The 18,466-nt window shown below is 35.1% G+C and overlaps 1 protein-coding gene across 1 annotated transcript in view; it reads left to right on the top strand.

The window, feature by feature from the left end:
• FANCI (Fanconi anemia complementation group I) overlaps positions 1-18,466 on the top strand; it is a 74,272-nt gene that overhangs the window by 19,032 nt on the left and 36,774 nt on the right. Inside the window, exons 6-11 of the mRNA XM_069841806.1 lie at positions 391-587; positions 2,660-2,796; positions 5,305-5,525; positions 7,613-7,814; positions 11,127-11,271; positions 13,562-13,679. Coding sequence (XP_069697907.1) covers positions 391-587; positions 2,660-2,796; positions 5,305-5,525; positions 7,613-7,814; positions 11,127-11,271; positions 13,562-13,679 — 1,020 coding nt within the window. The remainder of the gene's footprint in view (positions 1-390; positions 588-2,659; positions 2,797-5,304; positions 5,526-7,612; positions 7,815-11,126; positions 11,272-13,561; positions 13,680-18,466) is intronic.

Genomic DNA, 18,466 nt, shown 5'->3' with positions numbered 1-18,466 from the left:
AAAAAATTTCACTGAATCTACGAAAACTTAAGTAGTTTCAGCCACATTTTCTCAAAAATAACTTAAATGCTTCTGACCCCCTCAGATATGATAGCATAATAGTACCGGCATAGTATTATTGCTTAGTGTAATAGTATAATGTTATTGATTAGTGTAATAGTACAGTGTTATTGCTTTGAAAGATTTGTTTCAGATATGATGGTGTAAAAGTGTAGTGTTATTGCTTTGAAAGGTTTATTTCAGATTGATAGCATGGTGTAGTATTATTGCTTAATGTAATAGTGTAGTGTTATTGATTGGTGTAATAGTGTAGTGTTATTGCTTTGAAGGTTTATTTCAGATATGATAATGTTGAAATTAATTGTAACTTCAGTTTGCTTAATGTTGCAGCCAGTGAGCGCGAGACTCAGAATGCAGAGGCCACAGTGCTCTTTCACATGCACCAATCAGCTCAATTTGGCCATGCCAGTATCAAGAACTTCATGAAGTTTATGAAAAGCGTAACAAATGCTCCAGAACTTGTACTGGAACCATTTTTATTGACTGTATTATTGTCATTGTCAACTATATCCATATATGAAGAACAGGTATGTAGACTTCAATGTGTGACAAAAGTTTTCTATTTTTAATAAAAGCCAAAGTTAACATTATATACCATTATAATGTTCCCAGTATCATAGCAGAAATCGTGAAATAAATTATTGAAAATATGAACAAATTGTTTGGAAGAGGAGGAGAGAAGACTTATAGATGTTGTAGTACCAGGAAGTGTAGATCACTTAGTTTGTCAGAAACTATGCAGAGTATACCAAAGGCGGCAGATCTACATTACACTCGTAATGAATGATGATGATTGAGAATTGTTGTGATGTCATAAGGGAACAGGAGGATGAAGTGGGATTTTAACTTTGGCCTTCTCATGTATAAGACTAGTGTGCTAGTGCGGAGCTACCTTAGAATTAAATAAATAAATAAGTAATAATAATAATAATAATAATAATAATAATAATAAAAACAAATATTACACTAAATATACATTTTGAAGTTTTACAGTTTGCCTTTCTGTAGAAAAGCAAGTATTGCTTATGGTCGCTTTTTAGACAGTTGTTAGGAAATATAGTTCAGAAAGGTGACAGGGATATCCAGTGCAGTGAAAATACATAATGTCCTTATTTCCATCAAGAAAATAATGAACTATTTCAAGTTAAAACTATTATTGTTGGCCACATTTCTCACTAAATACTCAGTTCATTGCAATAGAACATCATGAAAAATTAGTAATAGTTCCTACTAACAGCAATTCATAAATACTATAAGTATCATAATAGTTCCACATTGTGGCGTTGTGGTCTAAGGCATTCTGCCTAGGACTTTGTTATGGAATGCGTACTGGTTCGAGTCCTCATGGGGGAAGACATTTTCTCATGAAATTCTGGCCAGTGTATTGGATCGGTGTCCACCCAGCATTGTAATGCACTTGGGTAGCTGCAATAGGTAACAAAATCTGGTTACGAAAGCCAGCTGTAAACGGCTGGGAGGATCATTATGCTAATCACAGGATACCTCCATTCTGGTTGAATGATCGTCGCTCTGCTTCGGCATGTGGGCGTGAAGCCAGCTGCTGGCTGGTTGGTCTGGCCCTTAAAGTGCTATAGTGCCATGAATTTTTATAAGTGTCATAATACCTATATTTAAAATTATTAGGAATGAAAAGTTATGTGTGGCCTTTATATGATTTCTCCTCCACTACCCATCGTAATTTTCTTTTGTGAAATAAGATATGCATATTCCGTGCCTTAATTGCATAAATGACTTTCTTTAGGTGTCTCGTGTAATTGATTTCGTTGGAAAATCATAAATATTTTTATTTGTTCATTTTGTTGAAGTATTTCATCAGCAGACTGCTTGCCAATGGGATACTGTAGTGCTATCAGTCGAGAATGTTTTATAAATTAATATGATGTCAGGTTTGTTATATGAAATAATTCAATTAATAATGATGTCTCTATTCCAAGATAGTCCCGCGCCATGACATCGTGGTCTAAGGCATCCTGCCTAGGACTCGCGTTATGAAATGCGCACTGGTTTGAGTCCTCATGGGGGAAGAAATTTTCTCATGCAATTTCGGCCAGTGTATGGAACCGGTGCCCACCCATCATCGTGTTGTAGTTGGGAAGCTATGATAGGTAGCGAAATCCGGTTGTGAAAGCCAACTATAATGGCTGGAGGGATCATCATGCTAACCATACGATACCTTCATTCTGTTTGGATGATCGTCCACCTCTGCTTCAGCATGTGAACGTGAGGCCAGCAGTCGGTGGTCAGTCTAGGCCCTTCAAGGGCTGTAATGCCATGGATTATTCCAATATATTTTCTTTGTACCCTTATCAATTACACTTTTCGTTTTATAAGTAGAATGCTGATTATGAAGTTTTCACTGTGATCTTACGTCTTCAAGTGGAGTCATTGGGTGCGTTATCATCATTACCGCTTATTATTATTATTATTATTATTATTATTATTATTATTATTATTATCATCATCATCACCACCATCATCATGAGCCTTAGGTATTAAATATTTGTTTCATTTTTGAAAATGATTTTATAGGTTTAAATTTGTAATTTTATAACTGAAATAATTACTACTTGTTGGACAGGTTTTTGAAATTTTTAAGTGCACCATGCAACGTGTGGTACAAGAAGAAGGAAAGAAATTGAAGTCTGCATGGCTTCGTGGAGTGACACCTAGTAATTGCAATGTGGAACTCTTGCTCATGAAGCTCATGGAGAATAGGTACGGTTTATTGTGCGAGTAAGAACCGAAATCTTGTGGTTCAGCTTTACCTGACCATATCTAAATGACAGAATTGAAATATGGTATTGTTGTTTTCTAATGGAGATTGAGATATGTGATTTTCGTAATTCCTCTTTCATCCCAGTATAATCCAGCTAAATCTCCTCTTGCTTGTTTCGTGGTATCAAGCCTCTTGCAGTGCAGGTGGTGGTCTTGACTGAGTATCTTAATATATAAGAGTGAATGTGGGTATGTATATTTGTATGTTCTCTATACAAATCTACATGCTTTGACTGTTATGTGCCAAAGATTGCACATTTAATCTTCATAACCAGGAGAAAAACATGGACTATATTAAAATTGTTCAAATGGACGTTAAATTAATTAAAAAAATTAAAAATAAAAATAAATACGCTCAAACATTCACGTGTAATACTAAAATGCAATCTTCTATAGTCAGTTGTTCTTTATTATTGTCTGTTGTATTCAACATCGACTTTTGTGAGGCCATAGAAATTATAACACTAAATTAAAACATTGTTGATACATCATGAAGGCCAAAATCTAGACAATTCATGCAATAAGTATCTTTACGCAGTCCAGGACCGTATTATGAATTTCTCAATGCAGTTGTAGATAGTGAGCAGGCTGTGTTTTTTCCAACTGAATTCTTGAATTTTTTTAAACTAAAAGGATTACTACCCTAATAGTACTATTGCGAAATATTGACCCACCAAAATTAGCAATGGAAAAACGAAAGGAGAAGATGTTTTTATCCCACGCATTGCTATGATACCATTAACATCCCTTTCGATTTTAAGCAACTGCAGTTTCAGTGTGACTATCTTTTGTAATGACCATATTAAAATGAAGCTCAAGGACAGTCGCTCGAAGTAGCAGACGTTAAAAACTTCGTCTTTTTCACATTCTCAATTATATCATGTTCCTAACGTAATATGACTGAAAATAACACTGAATTAATTCTAAAATATACGTCTCTCAAAATATTGTATTTCATGTCCCAAAAATATGTTTTTGCGAAATTCTAGCTGTATAATCACGTTGTCAATGTAGTATGTTACGCGTTGTGAAAAGAACAAACTCTTAATTTCTAAAATACCGGTGTACGTCTCCCAGAATATTAATCTTTATTTAAAAAAAAAATGTCTTATTGCGAATTTGTATTGTATCTGTATTCTGTATATAAAATAATAATATAATTAATATGTTCTGAATTTGTGAGATATAATTTCTCAAGTTAAAAAAAAAACTGGGTATGATCTAAGTGGGTGTACAGTGGTCAAGGGATAAAAAATCTCCCATATAAATTATATTATTGTACGTATATTTTATTGATTCTTTGGTACGACCAATAGATAAATTTTGGCTCACAATGACATCCCAATGAGTTCAGACTGGGAACAAGAGAATTCCCTGTTTATCATCAGCTGTCTCTGAAATTCAAGTGAAAGCACACATAGACATGAAATTACGTGAAATGCACGGCTTCAGATCAGTGTACAGATCGTATAATTATTTTATCTCTGCCCCTGTGCAACATTACATTTGCGGTGGGGAGGAAAGGAGACAGCAGAATGGTTGTAATGTTTTTTAATATGCTGACTCCCATGACTACGAAATTTAACAGTCACTGACTGGCAGAGATAAAATGTAAGATCTGTAGCACATTGAGGCAATGCTAAATGGGCATATAGGGACTGAGGAGTGTGTTTTTGTTTTGCTGAACTTCAAGACAATGCTAACTCATTTAAAGTTTGTGTGACTGTAGCCTGTATAAATTTTCGTTTGGTTTTACTTTATTTATAGTTTGATTTTTCTATTATTTTATTTGTATTTCTGGTGATGTGAAAGAGAAGACCTGATGGCCTTAACTACGCCAGAATAAATAAAGCAATTCAGTGAATAAATAAACACATATAAATTAAACATTTGTTGCCTGATCTACAATTGTTTTAAATTGAGTTAATCCTCTCAGGCATATGGCTAAAAAGTTCATTAATTCATGTAAGTGATGCTATGTAAAGATTCATCTTCATAGACGAGGAAAGCTTAGGAAAGACAGTTCGTTTTGGTTGTTACAGTTGAGTTCCTGAGATTTCCGAAAAGTCTAACAACCAGTTTAATTAAAAAAAAAAAAAGAAGCAAAAAGGACAACCTGGGCAATGCCGGGTGCTTTCAGCTAGTTAAAATATAATTTGTAGTACATGTTCATGTGCTATGTAATATCTGAAGTATTAGTTTCAGATGTACAGATACGGAAATAAAATTTGGTGCTTCCTTACTGTATAAGTTTCGCTTACAATACACTGCGCATGTGCAGTAAACAAGAGCCCCTGTATATATGCTATATTTCTGAACAAGTCTCCTATTTAACTGCTATTAAATACATGGCCCAAAATCTCTGGTAGTCTGAAAATGCAAATTTGTATTTACTGTTAATGCATTATATTCTGTGTTATATAGTTACCATCTCCTTTTATTCTGCAGTGTTCGAGAACGCAATTCAGTAACTGAAGGAATGGTCAACTTGGCATTTTTGTTGCTAGGAGCAACTGCGGCAATAGGGAAGGAGGCTGTGGCTGAAAGATTATGGGGCTTTGGTACATTTTTATTAGTGAGACTTGTAAAAAAACATCATGCGGTAACAGGAACAGTGCTAAAGCTATTGACAAAACGCATTTCAGGACAGGCTGTCACACAATACATAGGTAAGTAACTACAGTTTAACACTTTTTGTCAAAGCACTTTTATAGTTTCGTGCCATGTGATTAGGACGAGACTTTTTCATCTTTTCGGAAATAATCATTAGTCTCAGTCCGTCTGAAGGACGTGATTGTTTCATTTAATGCTGTTTGGATGTGGGTTATACCATTAGCCAAAAAGCTATAGCAGACATGAACAATCAGCCAAACATTTACAGCAACTAGGAACAAACAGCGTTCTTAGAGCATTAGAACTCACTGTAAATAATACTTCCATTCCGGTATGACACACTTGGGTAAGTATTGCCCATCTTTGGGTCGACATACAGTGCATCTGAGCCATGCTGGCATGGCTACATACTGGGTAGGAAGCTGTGCATCTACTACTAAGATGGCATGCATGCTCTCACAACTTAACATCCTTATTTTACACCTTTTCAAGAAATTGTCGTTCACATGCTCTAGTTCTTCTATTGTAGTGGACTTAATTGCTCTTTGTATGTTTTCTTTCAGTTCATCTAGCATAATGGGGATTAGTTTTATACACTTAATTTTTAAAATTCCAGTGAGATAAAAATTATGACATGATATCTGGCAGGCCATAAATTCCTGCTTATAATTTTGTCTCGAAATATCCGGTGCACTTTGGTCATGAATTTGTATGCCGTATGCACTGTTGCCTTGTCTTTTGGAAATACACTGAGACACATTCCGCATATGTTAACTCACCAAATAGATGTTTCAAAATGTGACTGATGTACCTGGCATTGTTTCTTGTGTGTTCATAGAAAACTGATTCAATAATTTTATAGCCACTGATGGCACACTGCATCCCTACTTTTGAATCGTACAAGACAGCTTCGTGTTGTCATTGCACCTTCAAAATCCACTGTGTGTTTTAAAAAAGATTTTGCAGGAGAAAGAAAAAAGCATTGTCACTTTAAATTTCCTTAGTTTTCAAAACTACTTTCATTACAACAATTTCAATCATTACAAGAAAAAAATAGATTTTGCAGGAGAAAAAAAAAACGCATTGTCTCTCTTAATTCCCTTGATTTTCAAAACTACTTTTGGTGTAATTTCATCATTTTTCTTGTAATGATTAAAATTGTATTGAAAGTATAAATCAAGGGAATAAAAAGTGGCAATGCTTTTTTCTTTCTCCTGAAAAAAAAAAAAAAAAAAAAAACAGCGTATTTTGGAGGTGCAGCGACAATGTAGAATATCTGATTTCTCTGATGACCAATATCTGTCAATCTGTGATGCCGCATGGATGAAACTTAAGCTTCATGAGAAGAAAAACTATCTGGGTTCAAGTTCTTCATTATTTACTTTTTCTAACACCCAATTACAGAACTTAACCCTGTGATTGTAATTGTGCTCTAATTCATGATGTGATGGAGTTACGTATGGTTTTAGTTTCAATCATTTTGCTGCCATTCCTGCAGATGCTTTATAAATTCCTGTCTGCTGTGCTAAACATCTTAGAGTCTTGAGTGTGCTACACTCTAATACCACATTAATTAGTTTCATCAAGTTTCTCCTCTGTAAGAACCCAGTGCTTTTGTAGTCTTTTTCTGTCATTTACAGAACCTGTTTCATTGAATTTGTTAAATAACCTTAATATTGTATTTTTAGAGAGTGCTGACCTGTCAGGAAATTTACGTCTAAATTTTTGCCTGGCTGTAACACACGATCCTGATTTCAACTTTTTGGTGACCTAATGGTAAACTGGTCACTGTCAACTAAAGTTCGGCCATTTTTAATCTTCTTAAACCATTCTTTGTGTAACCCTCATAGCATCGTTGCCAAAAGCCTACTAAATCTTACTAACTGTTTCACCTTGAGTATCACTAAGTTTTTGGTAAAATTTGACGCAATAACTTTGTTCAACACATTCCATCATTGCACTCATCTCAGCTCCAACTGGTTTCTGGAGAGATAAAAAGTCAGATACTTCATGAACACATCTCATATAAGGCCTCATTACTATGTATCTTGATAGGTCGTTCTACTAATACATTCTACTAATAAAGAAGAGACAGAAACATTGCATTTGTTTAACAAATTGTATTTTTTTTTTCCTCTCCTAGATTGTTTGTACCAGATGTCACTATCTGTTCCACTTGTTCTAAGTGAATACCGTTCCATTATCATCAATTTGTTGGAGTCGTTGACTCAGCTACCAGGACATGTAGCTGAGAATGTGGTATATGCAGTTTTGCCTATTGTACGTGTATTTCCATCACTGAGAGATGTCCTCATTATAGTACTACGCAAGGCACTTTTCTCTCGGTAAGTAAACTATTTTGACTTCCAGTTTGATCAATTGTGTTCACACCTGTGAAGTAACAGTTAGGATGTCTGGCCGCGAAACCAGGTGGCCCGGGTTCGATTACTGGTCAGGGCAAGTTACCTGGTTGAGGTTTTTTCCGGGGTTTTCCCTCAACCCAATCTGAGCAAATGCTGGGTAACTTTCGTGTTGGACCCCAGACTCATTTCACCGGCGTTATCACCTTCATCTCATTCAGACTCTAAATAACCTAAGATGTTGATAAAGCGTCGTAAAATAACCTACTAATAATAATTGATCAATTGTTGTTTAAATTTCCTTTACCTTATCAAGAATTTTCATTGATTGTTCAGATGTTATTGATGAAGTGGCCACGGATTTTTAGGTTCTAAAAATGTGTTTTAGGTGGATAAAATAAGCTCTTTCAGTACTCATTTAGGCTTTATAAAATATAAAATAGACTCTAAGGGTGCTATTCATAGACATTTCGCTAGCCCGCGCTACGAGCGTGCTAAACTAGCCCCGGCTATCGACTGGTTACTTGTATGGGATTCATATCATATCACTAACACTGGTTTTTGAATACGAAAGATGTTAGTTCGCTGATCATCCAGCGGAAGCCCGTGCTAAGAATGTCTATGAATAAGGCCCTAAAAGTATAGCATAGGAAAACACTATAGATACTGTATCAAAGGAATTAGTACATTTATAAACAACTTAGCAAATTTATTGACAGAGGCAAAGAAACAAACATTAAACCTGTACATAGAGTTGTAAACTATAGAAAATAGTGCTTGAGTGTCCAAACTGTGTTTGTATAAAAGATTAAATTGTCAAAGGTACTGGTACTGTCACTTTAAATTATATGTATACACCCATATGCATTTAAAACTCAACAAAAATTGTTTCAACATTTCAACCCATTATTGGCTTCGCAATAAATTACTAAAACCTTCTCTAAGTGTTCTAGAGAAAAAGTTGGTACTTATTAGTGAAAATCATTTTATAAGCAGAAAAAGAATGTTCTACATCAACAGACGTGATGGGGACACTTCAATTTCATCACATGCTTAACTGGAATGTTGCAATCAACTACACTGGATTTTTCCCAAAAATACCTGCTGCTGCACACAGGCTATTGTTCTTTTGTAAAACGTCTTTCATTTTTGTACGCATTTTTTCTCCCACATCTGGCTCTTCCTTGATTTTTTGTTTGAATTCCTCCAGTAAAGCCATGTTTTCATAGACAGTTTCCCTGAGCCTTCCGATTCTGGAATTATTGGCACAAGAAATGTATAGTGGGACCTAATGTAAGCCAGATCACGGGATATGGAGGGATCTTCGAGTAACTGTTTTAACAAAGTGACACAAGCAGCATCTTCGGGTACTTTTTTTTATAACTTTCTGGATCTTTTAAGAAATGTTCAATATCGTATTTTGCTGCTTTTAACCATGTAGGCCATCAGGTAAGAACTGGTTGAGGTGGCAGGAATTTTTGGAAACTCTTCTCTGAAAGCCTGTATCTTTGATAATGTCTTAATTAAAATTTTTTTCACTATAGAGATTAATTTATTGACCCTAGGAAATTCTACACATACTTGTTCTGCTATGCAGTTCATATCATGATGGACAAGACACATCACGTGTAACATAAAATGTTAGAAGACCCTAAGCAGCGCCATTGCAGCAACTATGTATGCGGTGTCTGTGTAGGCGAGCAGCACTTTGTTTTCATCAAAATTATTTTTATATGGTACTTTCAGTCCATTGTTGATAAATTGTGCAATTGTTTCCTGGTTTGTGTTAGGAAGTTGCTTTGTGCATATTAGGTAAGCTCGGGATGGCACATCTGGATTCAGTTTTTTCGACAACTGAATTTGCAGTGTATCAGTCAAGATTGTCAATTGAATAATTTCAAGGAAAAATTGTCCCGTGGCCGGGATCGATTTCGGGACCCTTCGCTTAGTGCACGAATGCTTTCCCGACTGAGCTATCCCAGGAACTATACACGAAACCGTCACAATTTTTCCCTTATATCCACACAACTCAAATGGGTTGAAAAGATGCCAGAACCCAACTTTGAGTGCACACAAATTCTGTGTGACTTAAATTGTGGCTTTCTGTTAACGTACCTCCAGTAACGAATATGTTATGCAAATCTGGCTTTCAGGTAGTAGCTCCCTGTAAAGCAGGTTTGAATAATTTCAAGGGAAAATTGTCCCGGGGCCGGGTGTCGATCTGGTCAGCCCATTTGAGTTGTGTGGCTATAAGGGAAAAATTGTGACGGTGTCGTGTATAGTTCCTGGGGTAGCTCAGTCGGGAGAGCATTCGTGCGCTAAGCGAAGGGTCCCGGGATCGATACCCAGCTCCAGTACAATTTTTCCTTGAAATTATTCAGACCTGCTTTACAGGGAGCTACTACCTGAAAGCCAGATTTGCAGGATTGTCAATTGTTTCGTCAATTGATATCCAGATATGTGAGTCTCCAATACTTGTCGGATTCTGTTCATTGTGTCATTGTAGATTGAATCCAAGTAATTTTTGCGCACCATTGACTCAGAAGAGACACTTCTAATTTTGGAATTTCTAGTTTCTGTAATGGAATGTTAGCTGCTGCAATGGCATGATATAAGTTACTGGATGTCAAGTAGTTATGAGTTTTTTTTCCTCGCACCCTGGATTTTTAATCCAAAAATTATGAAGAAAAGTGCGTCTGTTACGTGAGTAAATATGGTAATTGAATTCTGACGTGAACTAACACCATTTCATCATGAAAATATCGGATATGCCTATAATTAAAAAAAGTTGTGATTATGTATTTCATTGATATTAGTTTGTGTAAGATATTTAATTAAGTATGCAATAACTATTCTATATTGCAAAGAAAGTTTGTTAACTGTATGCTAAAGATCTGTGTGGTTGATATGTTTAGTGACGGAAATTGCAACACATGGAGACATGTTTAGTTATATATAAACCAATGATTATTGCAGCTGAAAGGAACAGTAGTGAAATCAGAATGGTGAGAGAAGCCAAAGTAGCGATACTTAGAGTAAACCTTCTTGAAGCTGCTTCATCCTTGACAAAAATCATAGAATCTGCTTGGGATCAAAACCCCAATAACTCTGCTGAGACAGCGTCAGTTGATTAATAATTTTTTATAGTCTGTTAAAAGAAAAGATTTGTCACATTTTGTAGTATACTGTTTAGGTCCAACTGTAATTCAGTTAAGGTAGACAAAGTACCTGTGAGTTAGAATTTCTTCGAATTCTTTGATTGTTCATACTGTTCTCATTGCACTTTCTTCTTTGTAGTGACATTGGAGCAAGGAAAATGTCTGTATCAGGATTCTTGCAACTTTTGAAACACTTAGATGTGAAAGGGATGGCGGTTATAAACAGTCAGTCTAGTAATAGCAATAATAGTCAAAGTCAGCTGCCAAGGACCATATTAACACAGGTATATTGGAACTGATCTTACAGTTTTTACCATTAAAACATTATAATTTGTGTAATCATATGTATTCATCTGATGTGTATGTATGTATACTTGTATACAGGTTGTTTCAAAAGTGATGGTAAAAAATTTAGAGATGAGAAGTAAAAACGAATAGAAGCAAAATAGTTCCCATAAACGTGGGTCTGCAAATTAATCTTTTACGAGATAATGCCATTTTGTGCTGGTTAAGGTCCGCTGAATACTAAGTACTAATTGCAACAAAAGCAGTGACAGTTTTGTTTAATTTATCAACCACGGGACAGTAAAATTCATAATTTTGGCTTCAACTTCACAGAAATGTGATTGAAGATAAACAAAAGAAACATTTTTGTTTGAACAACAGTAAAGTTTATGGATGAACAAGGTATAGTACAGTATGAACAATTTTACAGCAGGTGTTCAAAATGCTGACCATGCACTTGAATGCATCTGTTTAGTCTTCGCCACAAAGAACTGTGAATGCACTTGAGCAAGCCTGGATGATTCTTCATTTGATAGAAGGCATCTACAATCCGATGCTGCAATTCAAGTGCGGTGATGTCTGTTGTGTAAACCAGGCTTTTTCTATAACCCCATACACAGAAATCCAAAGATTTTAGATTCGGTGATCTAGGTGAAGGTCCTCCTCTACCTGTCCACCATATTGTCTGTTTAGATATCGCCTCACACTTAGAAAGAAAAGGGATGGGGAGAATACAGCATATGTATGAAGCACGAAAGCATGCTTTACCATATCCAGGTGCTTGTTTCACTAGCAGCCCCAACCAGAAAAAAAAAGATGTTATCTTATAAACGGTTAATTTGAGGATTGTCCACACCTGTGGAGTAACGGTTAGCACTTCTAGCCGCGAAACCAGGTGGCCCGGGTTCGATTCCCGGTCGGGGCAAGTTACCTGGTTGAGGTTTTTTCTGGGGTTTTCCCTCAACCCAATATGAGCAAATGCTGGGTAACTTTCGGTGTTGGACCCCGGACTCATTTCACCGGCATTATCACCTTCACCTCATTCAGACGCTAAATAACCTAAGATGTTGATAAAGCGTCGTAAAATAACCTACTTAAAAAAAAATTTGAGGATTCATGTTTACTGGAACTTCTTTGCTTCTCTTCGTTTTTACTTACCATCCCTAAATTTTTGACCATCACTTTTGAAACATTCTGTATATGTTTTTGTGTGTGTGTTATGTGTAGTACATAATATTCTCAATGGCACTGAGAATTAGTTGGTCTGCGTTTACTTCTTTCTCTACTTATTTCTTTGTTTTTTTTTTCCTGTTTTGTTTTCTTTAATTTCTTCTTTTTTCACTCTTTCACTTGCTTTCATTTTTTAACTGTCTTTTTTTCCCTGTCTTGTTCTTACTTTCTTTTCTTTCCTTTTCGTTATTTTCATTTTCATTTCATGTTATGTTTTCTTCTTCTTAAATTTCTGAGTAAGAAGTTTTACTTCAAGTTACAATTCATGTGGAGTAACCAAATATAAAATTTGTGTCAGGAAGATGGTATCCTTTCTCATTACGTATTTGATGTTTTTTGGTTGGTGAAGCAAATTTAGCTGTTTGTAACGACCCCAGTGGGTAGGATATCCTTTGCATCACAATTTTTGTTCATCTAAAGATGAAGATAGAGTGCTTTTTCGAAATGCTTTGAATTGAATTCATTAGCAGCATTGGAAAAAATCTAGTCTACACCTCTTCTAACCAGTCCATCATTCCTCCCTCATTTAGATCAGTGATATAAGTGTTTATTCAAAAGATATCATATAATCTATGGGAGAAAGACCTATTCCAAATACTCTCATAAGAAAAAATATCTTGAGCTATAAAATTGTGTGAACATGAAGGCCATGGAATATCACTGGACCAGGAGATGATCTGTCAAGAGAGAAACTTCTGTACTGTTTGCAAAAATTATTTGAAACTTAGTATGTTATTACATGATATTCAAAATCTGAAGAACATAATTCTGCATGAAATTGAACACATTGGTTAGGAATTGTTTTCTCATGTCATGGTAAGTTTCCAGTAGCGATTTCAGCAGTGCATTGCAAGTGGAAGAGGTCACATGAAAGGATGTGGTTAAAAAAAAAAAAAAAACAAAATCCAAAAGTATAAGTAGTTATTAGGGTGTTTAAATACATATTTGATTCACTCTGTAAAGTTGCATCACACTTTAAAAATAGTTTGCTGAAAATGCTCTGTCTTGTATTTTCAGATTGCAACTAGTATTTTGTAACTCTAATATTATATATTACAGATCGACATGGAGATGGGGAATTCTAACAGCAACAATGAAGCTATTTGTCTGGAATTGCTTGGAGTGTTACGCAGGTGTTTCATGCAGCAAGCTGATGTTAGACAATGTCTTTATGAAGGTGACATTTTTGTTCAGTTTCTTAGCTTGTGAACAAGCTTGATTTTTTGTACTGATCCTATTTATAAATATTTGCATTTTAAGTTTAGATTTTTTATATAAACCTATAATTTTTGTAAGGGTGGCTGCATTATATTTGCATGCAATAAGAATATATTTTCAACGTCCTGTATTCTTTTTTGCTTAATTGCTTTACAAGCATAATGTGCTTAGAATTTTTCTGCTGCATTAGAATACAAATAACGTAAGTCATTATCAGCTAGAGTATTATTGATTTAACTTCCAGATACTTAAATAATTTATTTACACATGTTATTTATGATTTGTTGATTATTGTATTTGTCTTTGGCAAATTATGTATTTCCGTCTAATGACTTACCTAATTGATAAAAACAAATATTACAACATATATTAATTTGTATAGCTTAAATCTACTCATTCATATGAATTTATATTAACTTAGGTTATTCAAATGTTTCAACATGTTTTATTTCATTGTTAATCACTTTTTTAAACTAAATATTTTAATCAATCTTCTTAATTAATTGATGAACTAGTGGACTTACTCGTGTTAAATATGTAATATTTATCCGGCTTCACGCACCATCATCAGAGCCTACTAGATCGTGGCGTCATCTCGAACTTCTCTGCCTGTTAGGAAGGTGTGTTTTATTGTTGGAAGGTGTTGAAGTGTGGAGTCGAATAGTGTGTGTGTACTGAAATTGATCTTTGTGTTGAGGATTTGATCGGGGTATGTTTTAGTGTGTTTGTATATTTCGTATTGTTCTAGTGTGTTGAGTTTTTGGTTCTTGGGTTGTGTGTGTAGGATTTTCACTAGTTCATCAATTAATTATATTCAAGTGTTAAAAGTGGTGTACGCAAGATTCAACATGGACAATCTTCTTAATCTATCCAGCTGTTTGCTGACAACATAAAGTCCACTGTAGCCTATTCAGTTTTTGTTTTTCATGAGAAATAAGGGGTATTTTGATTAGTGTTCATTATAGATGCCTGTTGCTAGTAGCCAAAGTTGGGGTGTAAACTAATCATTTTAATGAACATGTACAAATGTTTAGATATTGTATAGTTCATTGCCTGAAGGTGCCAAAAGGCGAAAATGTTCGCAAAAGAAATTCAGATTAAAAACAAATTATTATATGTTGTAATATTTTTTATCAATTAGATAAGTCATTAGACATAAAGACATAAATTAAATTAATTGAATTGTTACGTTAAACTTATCGGAAGACAACCACTATAATGAATTATAATATAATTGGTTCTGAGGTTTGCAGGTTCGAATGTAGCCTAGATTGGTGGATTTTCAGTAGCAATAAGAGTTCTTTTTATGGCTTCCTCCAGATGGAGGGAGAAGCCAGGAGGCCTTTGTTATAGATTTATGACATTTTAAAGAACAATTTTTTTTTTATTTAACGATGCTGTATCAAATATTGGGTTATTTAGCGTCATTGATGATAGCGAGATGATATTTGGTTAGATGAGGTCGAGGATTCGCCATAGATTACCTAACATTCACCTTAGAGTAATTCCATAATAACAGCTCCTTATCAACAAGAAAATTTAAGTCCAGTGAATGAAGTGGAACTTTCTACTGGTATTGTACATACACCAGGATACTTCATTTGTTTTCAGTGACAGGAGATGTTTATTGAAGTGCATGCCTTTGTATAAACAAAGCTATGGTTTTATATAATTTCATTTCAGTATTATGCCATTTTCATTTATCATAGGAGAACAAAAATTAGTGAAATACTTTAGCAATATATCTGCTTTGTATCCGTGATAATAGTTTATTAGGTATGTTGTTTTTGGGTTTAGAAATATTAATTTCATTTCATTGTTGTTCATTGTAACGTGACTCACAAAAATCCTGGGTTTTTTTTTAAATATTACCAGAACAACTATCAGAATACATGTGATTTTAAGTTACTTCTTACATTAACATATGCTAAACATTGGTAGAAAATTTGAAGGTTATATGTGTATAATTAGTCTCATAATAGCCTAGCCCTCTAAAGTTTTGTAACATGAGTCACAGTTTAATTTTAAATAAGATTTCATGCCGGAGTCCATAGATCTAGATTCGTTTTCCGGGTTGAGAGGCCGTGGTCTCTTGGTTGATTTTCTGCACCTGCGGCAGACATCTTCAGTGGAGTGGTTCTCTAGGTCGCAAAACTCTTCTCGGTGTACCTGAGGCAACTGAACCTGTGGCTGGTTGTGCGGGCATATTTATGGTGCATCTAGCGGGCTGAGGCTTGTTGTCGCGGTCTGCGCCGCTTTGTTCGCTGCTCCTGTTCTGGGTTCCATCATTCTGTTGTTGTGACTTCTTATAAGTTCTGTTTAGGACCGGGTAACAACATTTGTTTAGCTTTACGCCTTCTTCCTTGCGATTAAAGTTATTATTATGTTTATAGATTTCAATTGCTTCTCTATCTAGACGGGGGAAGAAGTGTGTCGTCGTGCTCAAGATGTCCGTGTCCTTAAATCCTATGTTGTGATCGCCCTCTTGGTAGGCATGTGCTGCCACCGCTGATTTGTCGATCTGTCCTAGGCGACAGTTCCTGTTATGTTCTTTCAGTCTCGTACTGACGCTCCACTGTCTAGTACCGATGTAGACCTGCAAGGAATCCTATAAACTCCAGCGGACATCAGCTTACCTCGTTTGTCCTTGGATGACCTCAGCATGCTCCGGATTTGCTTAGTCGGGAGGAAGGTCGTTTCCACTTCATGTCGTTTCAGTACCCTGCTGATACGGTCTGTCACATTCTTTAAATACGGTAGGAAGACCATGCCCTTCTTAGTCGCTAGACTAACAGAAAATTAATGACAAACTGAAGTTTAGCCAACTAACCGAAATGGAGGACCTAAATCTATTTCCTTTCATTATAAAAATATGTATGTTGGACAGCATACAAACAGAACAGATTCTGTATCATAATGAAGGTGACATGTTTGAGAGAGAGAGATATTCTTGTAATGTGAGTCACAGACAATAAAGTTATATTTTTAATACATAAGAAAAAAAAATACATGATAATTTTGATTTAACAATATTTAGTGTTGTTATTTTCCAATACTGGCATATCAACTGTTTTTTATTATATGCATTTATTGTTTTATTATCCATTAAATTCCCAATTTAAAAGAGTCAAACTGTAACATGAGTCACATGGAATGACCCCTTACAGTTGGGAAAAACCTCGGAAAAAATCCAATCACGCAATCAGCCAAAGTAGAAATCAAACCCACGCCTGAGCGCAACTCCAGATCAGCAGGCAAGTGTCCCAGCCAACTGAACTATGCCTGTGATTAAGAACTATTATTATCAAGCAAAATTTACTGACCGTTTTCAAGATAGCACAGTAAATATCTATGAGAGCTTAAATGCTTAGGGGTTTGTCTCACATTCCCTTAGTAATCCATACCATACCATACCATAGCATACATGTCATTCATTCATACCTGGATAAGTAGATTATTTCCTTACCATGAAGTGAAAACTTGACTGTTGACTGATGTGCTTGCATGTGCTAATGTGTTATTGGTGGTTTGACAATCCTCAAACTATTAATGTAAAATATTAGTAATATTATAAGCCATAAAAACGTTATTTACTCACCCAAAGGGAATGCTACAATCGTCTGCCTTTTTGTACTAAACATTTGTGTCACCTGCTTTTGAAATGATGTGTCACTCCTGCAGTTTACTTTGACAAATGGAGGCGATGTTTTCCTGGAAGTTATTTTCCAATTCTTTAAGGGTATGTGGGTTATTATTATTCCCGGTATCTTTTAAAGTTCACCACAGATAAAAATCATAGTAAGTTAGATTGGGGGATCAAAGAGTCCACACATTCCTACTAATAATTCTATCCTCGAATACTATATGAAGTTTGTCGATAGAATAGTAGACTTTATGTGATAGTGCAGAATCCTGTTGAAAAAAGGTAAAAGTACATTTAATTTCTGTTAACTCATGAAAAAAAGGAACGCTAAAGAATTTCACTTATCTGTCAGCATGAATAATTTCTTGAAAAGAATGGAGCCTGTTATCCTCTCATCACTCACTATGCACCATAGGCCGACTCCTATTTTTACTTTCTGTAGGAGCTCTTCATGAAGGATGTTGAGTTTTTCGCAGCTCCAATGCTGTTTTGAATATTTACATAGGCTATGAAGATGAAATCAAGTCTTGTTCGAAAACGGAAAATTGTGGTCAATTTCACTGTCATACACTTTATTTAAAATGCACTCAGAGAGAGAGAGAGAGAGAGAGAGAGAGAGAAATAAATCGTCCAGCCTTAATTAAGGATGACCACGAGGATCTGGAAATTAATAGGAAATAAATATAATTAATTAAATATGAATATTGTTATAAAAATAAAATGTAATAATTAAGCACCATTGATTATCAATTATAAAATAAAATCTTAAAAGATGACCTTGAAATTATACTTATAAACAAAAGATTTTATTTAAAATTAGTGTATCCTTAATTAAGACCTTCTGAATGGTATAAATGAAATTGTATAATCTGCAGGGAATCTTTAAGAATTTGTGAGATGATTTTTTGAATTTCAAAAGATGGTATTGATAATTGTTTTAAAAAATTATATGTAAATTTTCGTAAAGGACTCCGAGCACCAAAAAATAAACCTGTCACTGACCAATTGAAGAGAGGGATGTTATACTTGGCACTAAGATAGGGAATACAAGGCTCATAAATGGCCCTCTTTTCTTGATCAACCTGATGAGCTTGGTTTAGATC

Source organism: Periplaneta americana, chromosome 12 (assembly GCF_040183065.1).
Source record: "Periplaneta americana isolate PAMFEO1 chromosome 12, P.americana_PAMFEO1_priV1, whole genome shotgun sequence".
In the NCBI taxonomy this organism is placed as follows: domain Eukaryota; kingdom Metazoa; phylum Arthropoda; class Insecta; order Blattodea; family Blattidae; genus Periplaneta; species Periplaneta americana.
This window is presented reverse-complemented; position numbering and strand designations above follow the sequence as displayed.